Below are 17,395 nucleotides of genomic sequence, written 5' to 3'. Positions count from 1 at the left end.
CAGAGCAGCCACTGTTCCTATGACATCTGACACCGGCCTGGCGGTGGGGACGTGCTGAGGGGCTCCACCTTGTCCTTTGGGATGGCAGGCTCTGTCAGGAGCAGCATCTGTTTGCCAGGGTGCTAGTCACAGGTTTTGATGGCAGCCCAGTGTGCCTAACATGAGCCACGACCCTTGCTGGTCACCACACTTAGGCGGCCCCAGTGGAGCTGACAGATAAACCAGGACGCCTAGTGCGCATGCGCGCCAGGTGGATGCCATTAGCAGCAGCAGTTTGCTGGGAAAAGCAGGTTCTGGGAGGAGCTGAAGGAATTGGTGGCTTGCAGAGAAGACCCTCAACTGGAGTCACGGACAGAACCTCCCCTGCCCCACACGCGCACTTAAGTCCTTAAGTCCTGGAAGCCGGGGTGGGCTAGCAGTCCGTCTCTCGGTCCTAAGTTCAGCCCCTGATGTCTCCTCACACTCCCTCCCAGTGTCTGTTACTATGGCCGGCTCTTCTGGGAGTGGGGAGATGGCATCCGTGTGCACGACTCTCAGAAGCCGCAGGACCCAGACAAGCTGTCCAAGGAGGACGTCCTCTCCTTCATCCAGAGGCACAGTGCCTGAGGCCTGGGATCGCTGTGCGCTGGGCCCCTGCCGAGTGCTGGCACGGGGCCTGCGCCACTGGTACCTTCTTGACCTGGCCACAGGGAGGGTGGCCTCCTCCCCACACATTCCCTGGGAACCGTTTCCCCACCAGGACTCAGCCTCAAGTGCTCCTGAGGGGTAACACACGGCAGAGCGGAAGGCTTGGGCTCTGCCTTCCCTCTGGAATCCTGTAGACTCACTTTTCTGAGTTCCATGCACTGCCCCTGAGGGTGGCCAGGCCCCTGCTTTGCCCAACTTACGTTGGGCCAACCCTGAGCGGGCAGAGGCCCGCTGTCGTGAGCTGGCCAGGATAGCTGTTGTATAAATCAAGGTTTTGTCTCTTGCTGTTTTGATGCTCATTCGTCTCCTCTCCACTCCTCCTGGAGTCCTCCCCAGCCTGGACCTCTGAGAATTCCTGCAGGCCGGGAAGGAGGCTTGAGGGCCCACATTGGGAACCAGGTGTGTGGTCTTTGGTACTAGGTGTGGCTAGAACTCTCCCGGGCTCACCAGATGCCAGGCAGCTCGCGGAGGGCAGGAGGCAGCCTTGAAGACCTGCCTTCTATTCCCGCTGCAGCAGGGGCCCCACAAGTAAGCCCTCTGGCAATCATACGGCCTCTGCCCTGCTACCCTCATCTTGGCCGAGTTCTGAGGTGGAGGTAGCTGCTTGCTATCCTTTTCCTTGCCATTAGGAGATCCCGTCGGCCTGTTTGCCACGCGCCAGTCCATCTCCTCTAGAGAGAGAGAGAAGCTGGGCAGCACTGCGGGGGGCGGGGGGGGCACCCGTGGTGGTTTGTCATGGGAAATGCCTCAGAGACATAGTGTCAGCTCTCCAGGGCCCCATCTGTGTCAGACTGGTTTCCATGGAGATAGGGCACTGAGGCTCCTGTGAGGTTGGAATGGATTCCACCTGGGGGTCCTCCAGCCAGTTCCCGCCCCCTGAGATGCTCCATTTCCACCCAGTTCTGGGTCTATCAGTGTCTTGCAGAATCTTGGATTATTAAAGATAAACATATTTTTAATGCCTGTGTGTCTGTGCTGGGGCTGTTCTGGTTGTCTTGGTGCTGTGAGGTGGGGGACTGGTGTGGGGGACAGCTCAGACGCAAAGTGAGAGGAAGCTCTGCTCGAGACGGGAGGAAGGATGGCCAGCCGAGCAGAGCCCGGCCAGCCGGGGCCCAGCAGGACTCCTGCGCTGCTGCCGCCCCGAGGCAGGCAGTGACTGAACTCAGCCCCCCGGGGAAGGGAGGCACCCCACCCCACACCAGTAAGTACAGCCACATGGCCGGTGGCACGGTCACAGTCCAGAATCAGCTTGTGTGATTGAAACAACTCACAGACCAGGTAGTGTCATGGAGCAGGGATGAGGAAAGAGGGACATTTTGTTGGCCCTGGTCAGCGACCCCTGAGACTAGGCCCCCCACATTCTGCCTGTGCTGGGGACTGCCCTTGGGGGGGAGATGTGAGGTGTTAGCTGCGCCTCCCCACCAGGCTGTACATTTTCTACGGCCTGTGACCGGCTGGTTCCCCCAGCGCCTGCCCACCCTTGACATCCTGCCGGAGTGTCTCCTCCTCGCTCAGCGGGCGTCGCCCCCACCCCCACCCCCTCTGGCTCCAGTGGGCCCAGACACGAGTGCTGCTCCTGCCTTGCCCCCCTCTGGCTGGACTCCCTCCCCCCACCTTTGTGAACCCACCTGATTTACTGGCCGCTGTCACCATAGGTCAGTCAGCCCAGAGGCCTCCGCCCTGCTGGCCTCCTGAAGACAGATGACCTCAGCTTCCCGGACCTCCAAGACCACCTCAAGCCCCAAGCTGCCCTTCAGTGCACAGGCTGCATTTTATTTTCTGCCATTACAGGCCGTGGCACTGAGTGGCGGGCCTGCGGTGCGTTTGCGGGCCGCAGCACGCTGTCTGGGGAGGGGCCCAGGGACTGCTCTACCTCTGTTGTGAATTCTACACCAGGAGCTTGACACCCTGACGCAGGACGCTTCCCCTGTGGCGCCACACCACGCGTACTCAGAGCAGAGTGACCCGCGCTCTTTATTGCTTTTCCCTTGGGCGCTAGGAGCACCGGTAAGGGAGAAGGGTGCCCTGCACCTTGGTCCACTGGTCTTGGTCCCGAGCAGAGAGCCATGGCAAAGCCGGTGCTGGCAGAGAATCCCAGACTCACATGGTCCAGTGTGCATAGAGCAGGGCCAGGAGGATGAAGATGGCCACTGAAAGCATGGTGTTCTTCCGGTTCTCGTGCCGAAGCAACTTGAGCTCCTTTTCTGGGAGGAAAGGGGAAATGGGATAGTCTGGGCTCACCAGTTAGCCTTCCCATCCCAAGATGATCAGACACTGCAGAATAAGAGATTCTGCTTTAGCCATTCCGGCCTGTGCCCTTGATCTCCCATAGCCACAGAACCTGCACATTTGGGCTAAATTAAAAGTCCTGGTGCTTCCAGGCACTGGTGGCTCATGCCTATAGTCCTAGTTACTCAGGAGGCTCTGATCTGAGGATCAGGGTTCAAAGCTAGCCCAGGCAGGAAAGTCTATGAGACTGTCTCCAATGAACTGCCAGAAAACTGTAAGTGGCGCTGTGGCTCAAGTGGTAGAGCACTTGAGTCTCAGGGACAGTGTCCAAGCCCTGAGTTCAAGCCCCACAGCTGCCAAAATCATGGTGCCAAATTCTGAGCAACCACTGCTCTTCAAGTGCAGTGGGTGGTGGAATCACCAGAAAGGCCACACTTGAAGGGCAAAGCATGCTGGTGGTGTGATGTCCTGGTAGAGTGTCACTCATTAGGGCTTCTTCCAGGAGAAACTGAGGGCAGCTAAGACCCATGTGGGCCTCCCCAGCACCTGCCCTCCCTAGCCTGGCGCAGCAGGAACTCGAGACCCACAAAGGAGGCAGAGGTCCAACGCCGCTATACTTTCAGGAGTAAGGACCCCGCCCCCCCCTACAGGCCCGGTCTGGGTTGATTTGCATTGGTGTTCTTGGGTGCATCCATGGCCAGGCTTGGCCTCCGGGATGGGAGGAAATTCTGCAGACCATTTCCCCGCCCACCATTTCCCCGCCCGGCCTCAGAGGGCAGGGCTGCTCACGTCAGGGCTCTCCCTGCTCTGCCCCGGGTGCCCAGAAGATGGCAGCATCACTCCACCCACAAGAGCCTGGTCTATGCCCGCAGGGGGCTGCTCGGTTCCCACTGCAGGGGGTTCCCGATGGCAGCTGGGGGCGTGGGGATGGGAGAGAACAGACATGGGGCCGAGGTGGACATAAGGTTCTGGACCTGGCTGCAGCCACACCCCTCCATACCATACCGAGCCACTAGGGAACCTTATGCTCCTTTGCAACAAAGAACAACCCTCCTAATCCTGGGGCTGGGTGGAGGGGAACTTTCTTACCGAAGTTGGAGGCTTTGCTCATAAGGCTGTTCTTCTCCTTCTCCAGAGACCGCCTGTAGAAGGGCGAAGTTTTATAGCTCAAGTCCCTGGGGAGACGTGGGGGGTGGGGACGGGCTGAGGGTCAGGCCAGGGACCCATACCCTGCGCCTCAGGCCCAGCCCACACTGGGTGCCCAGGGTGGGCAGTGGGCGGGGAGGGGCCCGAGGGCATTACCTGTCCTCTGGGCTCAGATCTGCCCAGTCAAGCCTGGTGTTGACGGCCTCCAGCTCCCTCCGACACCGGCTCAGTTTCTCCTCCAGCCCGTCAATCTGAAACACAGCAGGGGCTGCGCTAAAGCCTTGCTGCTTCCTCCAAACACTGGGACGGGACGGCAGAGGACGCTGCTAGGGGTCTTCCCTGGCAGGTGCCCTACTCCAGTCCCCCCACCTTTGCTGGGAAGAACCCGACATGCCTTGCCTGAAGTCCCCCCCCAGCAGGGCAGTGGGTGCTGCTCAGGGCCTCACTGCTGTCCTGATCCTCTAGGCCACGCGTGGGCTTGTGGGGGGGGCAGTCCCTGGGCCGTGGTCTCCCTGGCACAGTGCCCAATTGGGCACAGTGGGACCGGCCCCCACGCAGGACTGGAAGGACACACGTGCTGTGGGAGGCTGCAGGCACTCCATCCGTGAGGTGCAGACCTGGCGGGGACACGAGGCAGAGGTGTTTGTATTTCCCTCAGACAGGCTTCATCTCGGAAGCCAGGGTAACAGACATGTCATAAAAATGAGTGAAAACCATTTCCAAACAACTTCTACCTCTAACTTGTTTCTTGTGTAAAAAACATTACCCTGGGCTGGGAAGGTGGCTCAGTGGTAGAGCGCTTGCCTTGTATGCCTGAGGCCCTGGGTTCGATTCTTCAGCACCACATAAGGAAAAAGAAAAAAAACTGGAAGTGTCGCTGTAGCTCAAGTGGTAGAGTGCTAGCCTTGAGCTGAAGAGTTGAGGGACAGCACCCAGGCCCAAAGTTCAGGCCCACGACCGGACCCAAAACAAACAAAAAAAAATTACTCTTCATCAAGGTGGATGGAATTTGTGAAGCAAAATAGCTACTGAGAGGTGAGATGCCAAAAATGTTGGTTTGTTTTTTTTTTATGTTGATATTGGGGCTTGAATTCCAAGCCTCAGTTTCGGCTTGCTTGCTCTCCACTAGCATCTGCCACTTAAGCCATATCTTCAGTCTGGCTTTTTGCTGGTTAATAGGAAATGGGAGTCTCACAGAATTTTCTGCCTGAGTTGGGCTTCAAACTGTGATCTTCCAGGTCTTATCTTCCTGGGAAGGCTGGCCAGAGCCTGGGAATCCCAGGTCAGGTCTGTATTGGGAGGGGGGATGTGCTGGGCATCTGGGGAGGTGTTTTCCAAGTGTCTGAGCCTCTGGTCCAGATGAAACACCTGCCACCCTTCCCTGCGGCCTGACCACTGCCAACTCCAGCTCAGTCAGCTGGGCCCGGTGGGAGGAAGCCCCTGCAAGTTTTGAGTTAACTGCCTGGTTAATTGTGCTGTTTCTCTGCAAATGGTCACCCAAAGGGAGGGCTGTCCTGGGCAGGGGTCCGTGGGGAGGCCGAAGACCTTCCTGTAACCACACTGTGAGGACAGGAACACTGTGGAGCTAGCTGGGGGACAGCGCAAGCCTGATGCCAGGGGTCCAGGCCACCCTATCGTCTGCCCTTGGCACTGTGCTCCCCATACAGCCCAGTCCTCCAGATTTCCTGTCTTCTAGGGCATAGAAACCACAGTCTGGGCTGGGGACCTGGCTTCCGTGGGAGAGTGTTTGCCCTGCAAGTGTAGGGTTGGGAGTTCAACCCCTAGTGCTGACACCCAAAACCAGAAAGCACAAAAGCACAGGGGAAGGAAGGGGAGGAGGATGGAACCAAATTCTAGGCTGGAACCCAAGGGAAGCTAAATTCATGATGTCTGCCTCCTCCCCAAACCTGCTTGGAGCCCCCCCCCCCCCCACCCCAAGCTGTCCTTTTGGGAGGCTGAGGAAAGTCGATGCGTACTCCCTGCCTGCTGTGTGTATCCAAGCCCTGTCTTTTCCAACTGTAGCCCCAGTCCACTCATGTCTGTGACCCGCCGGGCCTCTGAGGATGCCTGAGACTGCGGCTCCCACCTTGGAGGGCGGTGCCACCCTTCTCTTGGCGTAGGGCCTGACAAACCCAATCTTCACTGCTGGAGTGGGTGGAGGCTGGGCGCGAGTGGCGCGGGCCGAGGACACAGTTGAGTCTCGGGGAATGACTGGCAGCCGAGCCCTCCTGTCATGCCCACAGCTGCCCACTGGCAGCTAGGAGGAGGAACAGCTGTGCTTGCACATAACTTAGGCAGAGCCCAGTCCCAGCGCAGCTCGGTGCCCAGCCTTGTCCCCTGGGCCAGGCCCAGGTCTGCAAGTCATTCTAAAAGGGGGAAGGGCACGGGTTGAGGATTTCCTTCCGTAAACCCCTGGAAGGCCACCAGCTGCCCAAACAAGGGGTAATTGCCTCGGAGTGAGTCCGGAACGCATGCTAAGCAAAACTTTACAATTGAGCCTGGCAAACCCCAAGTGGCCAAGCCAATCTGCCATCAAGCTCTGGACAGGGCCTGAGGAGCTGGCGGTCGGGGGCCTTTATCTGCACAAGCCCAATTTATTCGCAGTTCCACTGAATATCCCCACTTTCATTTGCCTCTTGTTAATGAGGCTTCAATGGGCGAACACAAATCAAGGTTTTAGGGCCGAGTTCTAACCTCCCTGTATGAGCATGCCCGCTCTGCTGACTTCCGGCTCCTTTCTACAGCAGCACATCCCTCCAGCGAGGAAGGCCTGGGCCGCGAGGCGACCTGCAGGCCACAGCCCAGGCATAGGAGACCCCGCAGGGTGCCCAGCCCAGCCTGGCTGAGGAAGCCCTTGAGAATTAGAGGCAGCTTCCAGCAGCTGTAAAGATGGGGGACCCCCGGGGACCTGGTGCCTCTCATCATTGTGACTGGGGTCCACAGCGGTGGCTAGAAAAGGCGGGTGGGGAGACAGAAACGGGCCATAGAGATTTCTCAGTCAAGGCTCCACTCTGTGCACGGGGATTCCGCACTCTGCAGTCTGCTGCTCGCTGTGGTCACTGGGTCATTCCTTCTGCCCCGCTACGGGCAGCAGCAGACAAGACAGGAGCTAAGAAGATCCTAGAAGTTGAAGGGGAATTGCTGGGCAAGCAGTTGGGAGCCCAAGTGTGTAGAAGCCTAAAAGCGTGGTTAGGTGTCATGGCTGTCTGCTTGGGCCCTGGCTGGTGCTGGCACTCGCTGTGGATGGCAGGCGAGTCGCCCACTCCCGTCCTCAGCTGCCTCGTGTACTGCGGTCGCGTTGCACAGGCCAGCGCGGGGCCGCACCGTGTGGTACACGGGCTTCACATGGGGAATGGTGTTCACTGGATCTCTGGGGAATTGGTAAAAACCAACTCAATGGGTAGCAAGAGTGAGAAGTGGTGGGGGAGGTGTGCTGGTTGGGGTGGGCGGTGGGGGGAGCCCGCAGGGCTGCGGGTCTCCCGCACCTCCGGGGATCAGCCCACTTGCTTGGGGATGAGGCGCTCCGGGGAGCCGTGCTGGCGAGGCTGTGGAGCAGGCATGGCGGCTGGGTGGAGCCCGAGGGTGACGTGGAGGCAGAGGGCAGCCGAGCGGGCATGGGGGTGTGGACAGGGGAAGACCAGCAGCCAGCCTGGCAGGGGAGTCATGTACAGAAAGAAGCCCAAAGAGACCCTGAGCGAGTCCAGAGGGGCAGAGAGGAGAGGGGGAGAGGGACGGAAGGGAAGGGAGGACTCTGAAGGCCAGCGCCTCTGGGCACCTGGCTGCAGGCTGGCCAGCAGCTGACCGGTGGTGTCAGGAGGGTGAGCGGGCAGGGCATGCGGGTAGCGGCTCCTTCTTCACCCAGACCAACAGTGGCTAAAAACTGCCCTGAGGATGGCTGGAGAGGAGGGGCTGGCAGGGAGGGGAAGGAGATGGGAAGGGAGAGAGGAGAAGGGGAACAGGGAGAAGGTGCACCCCTCAGAAAGGTGCTCAAGGCCTGGGGGGAGCCCTGGCCATGAGGCCCCAGGACACGTGCAGATTAGCAGAGAGGGCTCAGGAGTAAGGACAACAAAGGCAGGCTGTTGTCAAGGTACTGCTTCTCACCATCTGAGCAGGACTTGAACTCAAAGCCAGGGCGTGACTGCTAATGTGGAGCCTGTCCGAGAGGAGAGTCCCAGACCAGGGCATCTCCACAGCCCTGGAGTGCCCAGCAGGCTGAGGTGGACGGGGGGGGGGGGGGGGGGGGGGGTTGGGGGTGCTGGAATCAAGGCCGCAGCCAACCAGAGCCTCGGCTCCCATCGGCAGGTGCCAGGGAAGAAAGGCATCTTGCTGCCAGTCTCAGGGCAGGGCTCCTCTGGCAGTCAAGCAGAGGCTATTTGCCCCGGGCCACAGCTGGCAGTTCCGTAGCCCCAGGCCAGATAAACTGAATCCCCTCAGCCGGGGAATATCACCTCACTCTCAGAGCTTTAGGCAAGGCTCCCTGGGGTCCCATAGGCCATAAAACCACTGTGTTAAGAGAAATGGTAAAATTCATCTGAAATTCCCACGAGGGGATTTCCAGTGTTCTCAGTGTGGAGCCTCCAGGAACGAGGCCCAGAATGGGACTCCTTGGAGTCCGGAACCTGATGCTTCTCTCGTGGAGAAAGCGGAGCACAGGGGCCAAGGGCTGGCCCCGCGGGGCCCCACACCAGCCTGGCTGCCAGGCTCAGGCGGCTTCCCTCCACGCGCGAGTCCACAGAGCATCTACGCTCGGCCCACGGCCTCAGAGCCTCTGCCAGGGCCAGGCCTTCTTGTCCCCCCAGGGCCCGGCTCCCAGGGGCTAGCACAAGGCGTGAGGAGGGCGCTGGAAGCGGGCTGGCCTCCAGAGTCAAGTCAAGGCCATGAGCTCACCTGCAGCTGCCTGGCCAGGTCCTGGCTGTCATTGACAGCATCTAATGAAGAGCCAGGCGGTGAGTCCCTGAGCCCAGCTTGTCATGGGGTCTCCGGAGTCTGGATGACACAATGTGAGTCAAAGCAGGCTCTGGAAACCGAGTCCACTCACAATGAAAGCACACGGTAACAACGCCAGCGCCCGGCAGCGCGTTCACAGGCGCTCACGGGAGGCATGGCAAGCGTAGCGTCTCACACTCCTGTGTGAAGTGACTTTCCCAGAGCCACACAGGCCGTCCAGGTCTGCGCCCTTCACCATCACCCCCAGAGAGAGAAACGTCAGCCCTGAGCAACTCCGACCCCTGACCACCACCTGCACCCCCTCTACCCTGCACACACCCTGCAACGGGCAGCCACAGGTCGGCATGTCTGCACATGCCCTGCAACGGGCAGCCACAGGTCGGCATGCTGCACACGCCCTGCAACAGGCAGTCACAGGTCGGCATGCTGCACACGCCCTGCAACGGGCAGCCACAGGTCTGCAATCTAGCCACATACCCTGTAGGAAGGGGGCTGTGGCCACCACACACACGCACACACACACACACACACACACACACACACACACACAGCAAACTCCACAGAGATGGAGATGCTGAATGATGCGCCTGCAGTGGCAGTGCCCGGGTCTGAGTCTGGGTCTCTGCTTCTGAGCCTACCCTCTTTCCACCACGTTAAGCCCTTTTGCCACCATCCCTCAGGCAAAAATCCTGACCAAGAAGGTTCTGGAAACAGTCATTCCTACAGCACAGATAAAGCCCTGTGAACTGTGCTGGTCTGACTTCAGCAGCACCTCTACTCAGAACGACCTTGTGCCGGGCTGTTGGTCTGTCCACACAGCAGATGTGCTGTCAGAGGGCCGGCCTGGCATTCGCGAGCTTTGAAACAGGGGGGCCAGGAGCTGGGCGTCTGTCCTCGCGCTGAGCCTACACCCCACTTCACAGGCACCCCAGGAAGCCTCCTCCAAACCACCAAACTGTTAAAGCTGCTCCAAAGGCACACAAAACACATCCAGTTGGGAGAGGGAGAGCGTGGGCTTGCGGCTGATAAGCCCCCCGCCCCCCAAGAGTATCAAAGCCTTCCTCTTCCAGCTAATCCACAGTGCAGTGGCCTCGCGTTTCATCCAGCTGCAGCAGCCTGGGGACCGCTGGGAACCGGGTTTCTGGAAATCTGCTGTTTTTTCACACATCGGGAGGCCCCAGGACATTTATTATAATGGGTAAATCGGCCAGAGCACAGGCCCAGATGGTTCCTGGCAGGAGTGCTAGAGCTTTCCATCTGGGGCCTCCAGGCCACACATGGGGAGGAGGGGGGTGAGGGGGGGCTTCAATTTTCCAGGTGACCAGCCTCAGACCCCAGAGGGCCGATCTAAACCCAAAGGGCCGACTCCTCTGACATGTCTTGACGTCTTCTAAGGGGGCGAGTCATCAGGCTCTGTGCAGGTGGGAAGCTCCCAAATCAACAGGCCCCTGAAGGTTCTCCCCAGCGCAGGGCATGGGAACACCAGGCCCTCCAGAATCAGTGACCCTGTTCAAGGAAGCGCAGAGTGAGCCAGAGGGCTGGTCCCTTGTCTAGACACTTGCCCGCCCAGGTGAGGCAAGGCTCAAGCTCAGAGCCACAGTCGCCCACAGGAGGCGCAGGCGCCCTGGAACCCCCCACGACCAGTCAGTCCTTGCCTGAAGCCTTCAGCTACCCCTGGGCCAAAAATGTTGCTGGGGGTTTGTTTTCTCTTCTTGCTCCCAATATATGTTTCTTGATAAATTAGCAAAAAGCTTCTGCATCACTGAAAGGCTCCGAGCACTTTTCAAGAACTGGCATCCACTCCGAGCCTTATGAATTCATTAATTAAGATGCTGGCAAACTGCCACTCCACACACGCCGCCATCCAGCCGCGTTAGGTAATGAGGTTTTAGTCTCCTGACCCCCGTCAAGTGGAACAGCGCCAGACGCAGGCTGCCGGGAGAAATCACCTGCCCGCCGGCGACCTGTGGCTCTCGCCTGCCGCAGGTGAGGCTCATTTAATGGTCAGTGGGCCCTGAAGAGCCCGCATGCTGCCAGCCTCTCCCCAGCACCTCGCCTCAGCTCTAAACACCGGCACCATGACCTCTGCCCATCCGACGGCCAGCCAGCGCAGCCAGCGTGGCAGGTTCAAGGGCCGCCCCTTGCCTCTCAGGCCAGTGGAGCAACCAGTTAATGGCTGCCACTAGCTGCTTCTAGCCTTTGTCTGAGGAAGGTGCTAAGTCCATAGCGTTGTGCAGAGAACAGCTCCACCAGACTCGCTGCCCCCTGAGCCTAACAGGCCTAGCATGCCCCGTGCTCATGCTCATGCTGGCTGGTCACCGGCCCTCTTCAGCCTACTACCTCTCCTCAGTTCTCAACCATCCTTCCCTCCTAGTAAGAACTCCAGAAAAATGTAAACCACTCCCATTGACGCGTGTGTGTGTGTGTGTGTGTGTGTGTGTGTGTGTGTGTGTGCGCACGCGCGCGCAAGTGCCAGTACTAGGGCTTGAACTCAGGGCCTGGGCGCCATCCCTTAGCATTTTGTACAAGGCTGGCACTCTACCACTCGAGCCACAACCCCGCTTCTAGCTTTTGTTTTTTCTTTTTCTTTCTGGAGGTTTATTGGAGATAAAGTCTCCCAGACTTTGCTGCCTGCACTGACTTTGAACCGGGATCCTCAGATCTCAGCCTCCTGAGTAGCTAGGATGACTCACGTATGGCATTGGTGGCCAGCTTTCCATTAACTTTTTTTTTTTTTTTTTGGCCAGTTCTGGGTCTTGAACTCAGGGCCTGGGCACTATCCCTGAGCTGCTTTTGCTCCAGGCTAGCACTCTACAGCCACAGCACCATTTCCAACCTTTTCTGTTTATGTGGGACTGAGGAATCCAACCTAGGGCTTCAATGCTAGGCAAGCGAAGCCACCTTCCTGATAACTTCTGCTTTAGATACAAGCAGTTGGCCAGCATGGCGCTGACTCCCAGCCCCTCCTCCTTTGCTCATCTCCACTGCAGACGCTGGAAAAGCGCGGCACAGGCTTCCCCAGCCTCCCGGCCATGAAAGCCAGACAGGCATGACCCACTTCTGGCCAATGAGAGGTTCCAGAAATCAGCTGGGAGACTCTGGGAGGGCTTATGCTCTGCTAATAACGGAAGGACAAATAGTAGTGCCATTTCTTTCTCCTTCTTGTCTTCAAAAAAAAAAAAAAGTTGAATATGGCCACTGGAAGTGTGGCAGCTATCTCGTGGCTATGAGGACTGAAACATGAACCTTAGTATTAGGCACTAGCGGCTAGATAAGAGCTGAGCTTCTGAAGCCATGTGAACAGCCACTCACCCACACATGTCTAACAGGGTAACCAGTATGCTCCTATTTGCTGAGGTCCCCAAAGCCACTGTTCTGTAACTTGTAGACAAATGCTTCCCAAACAGAAGCATACTAGTGACCACAGCCAACTTATGCCCTGTATTTAAGACATCAGCTAACCTACCTGGCGATTTCAGACCAGCTAGTCAAGGGGAAAGCTAAGGACACCGGTCAGCATAGCTACAAAAGACATGTGCAATGACCAAATCACAGCTCAGTACTCTCAAAGATTAAAAAGTGAGTTTTATATCAGCCCCCCACTTCCTGTCCATGTAGACTGAAGTACATTTCTCTTTAATGAAGTACATTCAAGTCAGGGCCAAGCCGGGCCACTGGTAGCTCCTAGCCACTCAGGAGGCTGAGATCTGAGGATTATAACCTGAGAGGAAAATCTGTAAGACACTTATCTCCAATTAACCAGCAAAAAGCTGAAAGCAGAACTATGGCTCAAGTGGCAGAGTGTCAGCTTTGAGTAGAAAAAGCCAAGTGAGAACACAAGGTCCTAAGTTCAAGTCCCAGTGCCGACACACATCTCTCTCTCTCTCTCTCTCTCTCTCTCTCTCTCACACACACACACACACACACACACACACACGGCCAGTGATTTCCCTTTGGGAAATGAGAAATCATTCCAAATATACTCAGAACTTACAAGTTGCTTCCAATTCTAAGATCTCACCAGGTGGCAAATGAGTGGGAGAAAGAGGCCTCAAAAGGAGCTAGGAGTGCGGGAGGGTGGAAGGTGTCTCGGATGTCCGAGAGGTAGCTGCAGCTGGCCTGCTCAGCCCCGGGGTGAGTGCCGCCTGCCTGGTAATTGCTTCATTACAACAAGTGCAGTCTGTTTGCAGGTGCTGAGATCACTCACTTGTGGGGTTTTATTGCACTCGTCAGATTAACAAACATTTTTGATTAAATCACCACTTCATTGGCTCCGAGCACACGACTTTTAATAAGAGGACAATATCTACTGCTACTGAGCATCAGAGCACATTCAATACTCAGCCCCGCTGGGGGCGACTGAGAAGCGGAGAGGAGACACAGCCAGATGCCAGCCTTTTCCTAAGGCACAGAGTCGCAGATTTCAAAACTGTGAGTAACCAAGCAAAAAAGTCGCCTTAGAGACTAGATGGCAAACACCTATGTATTTCTATGTATTTTAAAATATCTATGCAAGCATCAACAAAAATACATCTAGGAATATCAAGAAGATTAAGAAACAAAGAGAAAAAACAGGGCACTGGTGGCTCATGTCTAGCTACTCAGAAGGCTGAGATCTGAGGGTCCTAGTTTGAAGCCCAATCTTCAATGAACCATTAAAAAGCCAGAACTGGAGGTGTGGCTCAAATGGTAGAGCTCCAGCTGTGAGCAAAAAAAAGCCAACCCCAAAGCTTGAGGCTCTGAGTTCAAGCCTGGTAATGCACAAAAGGAAAAGAGAGAGGGAGATGCACATACTATGGACCTCAAAACACTTAAAAAGTCTAAACGGAAGGCATGCACAACCCTTATCTGGGCACAGTTTGTAACTCCTAGCTCAGTTCAGTTCAGGTCCTTCATATTGCAGATAGTGAATTTAAGACCCAAATAAATGCGCTGACACAGTCATGGTAGGAAGATGTGAAAGAACCACAAAGGCCAAGAAAAAGACTGCTGCTTATCAATCACCCACCCGAGCCAGGCTCACACGGGACACTTCCCACCTATCTACCATCTCATTTAATGGCGACAGCCACAATGTAAAAGAGGTACAATTTGCAATGGAGACAGCAAACTGTCTATTCAATGTACCAGCGGGGCACGGGGCCTACTGGCTGATGAGTGGATTTCCCAGCCTCCTTTGCAGGTATGTGTGGGCCACTGAATCTTAGTTCTTGCCAAAGAAGATGAGCAGTTTGGGTCCAGGATCCTTAAGACAGTGAGTAGTGCCTCCACCCTTCCCCTGCAATGGGCTGTGTATTGGTTTCACTGATAAAGTGGTAACAGGACCTAGGAGATGGCAGAGCCACAAGATGGTAAATCTGACAAAGCACCAGTCCCGTTACTCTAGACCAGAGGTTGGCAAATTAAGGCCTAGGAGCCAAACATGTCTTTTGTAAGTGCAGCTTTTGTTTTTGTTTTTTGAGAAAGGGGGTCTCCCTAGGTAGCCCAGGCTGATCTGGAACTCAAGATCCTCCTGCCTCCGCCTCCTGAGTGTACCAGCGTGCTCAGCTATCAGTAGTGTTACTGGAACACCATCAGTCACTCCTGTATCTCCCATGCTTGCTCTCGTGTTAACACAGCAGCTCTGAATGTCGGTGGCTCTCACTTGTGGTAGTTATGTTCTTTTAAATTTGTTTTGTTGTTGTTATTGGTTTTTTTTTTAACTGTACTTGTGGGGCTGGGAATGTAGCTTAGTGGTAGAGTGTTGGCCTAGCATGCACGAAGCCCTGGGTTCGATTCTTCAGCACCACATAAACAGAAAAAACCAGAAGTGATGCTATGGCTCAAGTGGTAGAGTGCCAGCCTTGAGCAAAAGACGCCCAGGGACAGTGTCCAGGCCCTGAGATCAAGTCCTAGGACCGGCAAAAATTAAAAACTGTACTTTTTATCTTTTCTTTTTTGGTACTGGGGATAGAACCCAGGATGTTGCGAGTCCTTTGCCACAGAGTTACATTCTAGCCCATGTTCTTTCAAATCCGATACTGGCACGGAAGTGGCAAATACTGAACCAGGCTGGGTTCTCACGAGGCTCGAGTCACATTTTCATCAATGAATCCATATAAAACTTTTTTTTCAATTTGTGTTTCTGTATAAAGAGGTCTTATTTCTTGTTGCTTCATTACTACCGAAATCACAGCCAATGGCACCTTACAGTACTGAGCATATCATGCCTGAAAATAAGTTTATTCAACAAGCCTATCTGTCTTCATGTGGCACATCACAGCCTTTGAACACTAGACAGCACTTCAGCAGTATGCTTAGGGGCCACTTAAAGCAGCAAAATCACCAATAAAAAGCACAAAAAATGCAAAAATCATGGCACTAAATAGACCATAAAAAAGCCATTTGTTTATGGAATGATGGCTTACATGGAGGCTCAGCAGCACTGGTTCAACCTTAGCTGGAAATGTGGAACTCAGGTGACTCCATTTTTTTTTCTACTCTTGATTTGCCTGTGAATGATCACCAAGATGATGCAAGTATTGATTTGGGGAGAAACAAATTTTAGCCAGGAGGGAAATTTTGGAATCTATGAATACTATAGTTATAATCGAGACCACTACTCTGCCCACAAAGCCTAAAATATAGACAAGATTTGTTCTAACCAGCTAGAGAAAATGATAAACATTCTTGTTCTTGAAGATACTAAGTTTGGGGACTTCTCTCTTCCAGCAGCTCTGTTCTAATATAGGCTACAAACTCTATGTCCTTCCTACTATACGGCTTTTCACCACCTTCGTGTGTGTGTGTGTGTGTGTGTGTGTGTGTGTGTGTGTGTGTGTGTTCACTTTTGGCTTTTTGGTGGTCAATGGAGATGAGAGTCCTGCAAAGTCTGGCTTTGAACTGCGATCCTCAGATCTCAGCCTCCTGAGGATTACAGGCGTGAGCCACCGGTGCTGGGCGGCTCTCCCTTCTCCCCCCATGCTCTCCAGGTAGTTCTTCCCCGTCTTCAGCCTGGGAATCACTTTTAGTGGTAGACTGATGACGATCATTTCCCTGCATCTCTCTGTCAACCTCTGGGAGGATGCTCTGGGGACCGGAGAGATGGGAAGAAAGTCACACGTCCAGGGAGACCACCGGGGCAGGGCTCCCAGGCTAAGGCCCCCGTCCCGCAAGGCCTCCCGCTTCGCCAGCCCCGCGCTCCATCGGCCCGGCTGGTAGTGAGGATCCATCCGGAGGACCCAGCGGCCACGCCGTGCGCATCCCTGGTCTTTCCCTTCCATGGACCGCAACTTATTTTGAAACCCTTTGTTAACACCGCTAATTCTAGAATTTTCTTTACAAAGTCCGCAGGTTCTCCAAGTAATTCCCAAGCTACGAGCTTTGGACGCTCGGGGGCTCCCCGACCCCGGGCCGGCGCTCGGAGCCCCCCCTGCGGCGGCGTCCACGGCCCCCCTGGGGCGCCCCCATCTCCACGCCCCCCTCCCTCCTCACGCCCCCCTCCCTCCCCCCCCGCCGCCCCCTCCCAGCCCCCTCCCGCCTGGGCCCGGCCTTCTTTGGGGCTCCCCTGGGGTTTCCCATCGGCCGCCTCCGCCCCCGGGAGCGTGCGAACCTCTGGCGCTCCCGTCGTGCCCTCTGACCTCCGGGTCACGACCCCCACCCTGGCGCCCCGTAGGCCCTCTCCCCACCCCCTGACCCTCACTCGAACCCGCGTCGCCCTCGCTTCCTTCCTGTGGCCCCTCTTCCAACATGGCAGCCGGGCCGATCTGCTACCCGGCGGCCGGAGAAGGCAACCAACGACGCGGCCTCACCCCCCACTTGTCCCCTCACCTCTTGAGCGACGCCCAGATTCTCCCGCTTCTTTTTAGTCATGTTGCTAGCCGGGATCCCCCTCCCAGTCATTACGGGACACGCCCACCGGGCCCTACTGCGCACGCGCAAGTCCTCGTACTTCCTTTTCATTGGTCGTGGAGGCAGGGAAGGGGTGGGGCTAACCGGTCGCCATCTCGGTGAGGGGCGCGGCCTCCTTGCGGCGGCCATGTTGGTGAGGGGCAGCATCCGCTTGGGGATGAGGCGCGGGGAAGGCCTGTGGAGGACCAGCCATTTACGTCGCTGGGCGCCCTTTTACAGCCCCATCTTCTCCTTCTGTCCCTTCATCCTTCAGCGAGGACCCCCACTCAGCTTTAGGCAAACCCTTCTCCTTCCCATTCGCGTTCTGTCCATTCTTCAAGGTCCAGCCCTGGCTCCTTCCTCACGTCCCCACCTTGAGCCCCCCGAGCCTTTGGGGATCTTAGAGTGGCCTTCTGTTGTTCACCTTCCTTTTTGTCCTGTGTTTACTCACTTTTAAATTTTCATCGTTAAGAAAAACCTACAGCCATCACAGAAAACATAAACGAGAAGCAGCATG

General features: G+C 56.1%; 2 protein-coding genes across 3 annotated transcripts in view; one reads left to right on the top strand and one right to left on the bottom strand.

Annotated features, from left to right (window-relative positions):
• Cmtr1 (cap methyltransferase 1) overlaps window positions 1–7,898 on the top strand; it is a 58,969-nt gene extending 51,071 nt beyond the window's left edge. Inside the window, exons 24-26 of one of the 2 annotated variants that reach the window (XM_042683863.1) lie at window positions 474–624; window positions 6,064–6,067; window positions 7,886–7,898. In XM_042683863.1, the coding sequence (XP_042539797.1) occupies window positions 474–606 (133 nt within the window). In that variant the 3' untranslated portion in view covers window positions 607–624; window positions 6,064–6,067; window positions 7,886–7,898. Of the gene's footprint in view, window positions 1–473; window positions 1,647–6,063; window positions 6,068–7,885 lie in introns of those variants that run through there. The other variant, XM_042683862.1, reaches the window with a different exon arrangement.
• Ccdc167 (coiled-coil domain containing 167) lies at window positions 2,644–16,900 on the bottom strand. The gene is made up of 4 exons (XM_042683864.1): window positions 16,819–16,900; window positions 4,219–4,313; window positions 4,006–4,091; window positions 2,644–2,891 (listed from the first exon to the last, which is right to left on the bottom strand). Exons 1-4 carry the CDS (start codon window positions 16,888–16,890, stop codon window positions 2,788–2,790), a joined length of 357 nt encoding a protein of 118 aa, XP_042539798.1. The 5' UTR covers window positions 16,891–16,900; the 3' UTR covers window positions 2,644–2,787.
• Between the last annotated feature and the right edge of the window lie 495 nt (window positions 16,901–17,395).

Source organism: Dipodomys spectabilis, unplaced genomic scaffold (assembly GCF_019054845.1).
Source record: "Dipodomys spectabilis isolate Male_0828 unplaced genomic scaffold, ASM1905484v1 ptg000085l, whole genome shotgun sequence".
NCBI classification, from domain to species: domain Eukaryota; kingdom Metazoa; phylum Chordata; class Mammalia; order Rodentia; family Heteromyidae; genus Dipodomys; species Dipodomys spectabilis.
Note: the sequence above shows the minus strand (reverse complement) of the source record. Positions and strands in the feature narration are given on the sequence as shown.

Excerpts from the sequence above, each read along its gene's own strand:
- Ccdc167 (XM_042683864.1), bottom strand. The coding sequence starts at position 16,890 with ATGACTGGGAGGGGGATCCCGGCTAGCAACATGACTAAAAAGAAGCGG. Across the intron at positions 4,314-16,818 it reads ATCTGGGCGTCGCTCAAGAG|ATTGACGGGCTGGAGGAGAA; the intron begins GTGAGGGGACAA and ends GCTGTGTTTCAG. Across the intron at positions 4,092-4,218 it reads GATCTGAGCCCAGAGGACAG|GGACTTGAGCTATAAAACTT; the intron begins GTAATGCCCTCG and ends ACGTCTCCCCAG.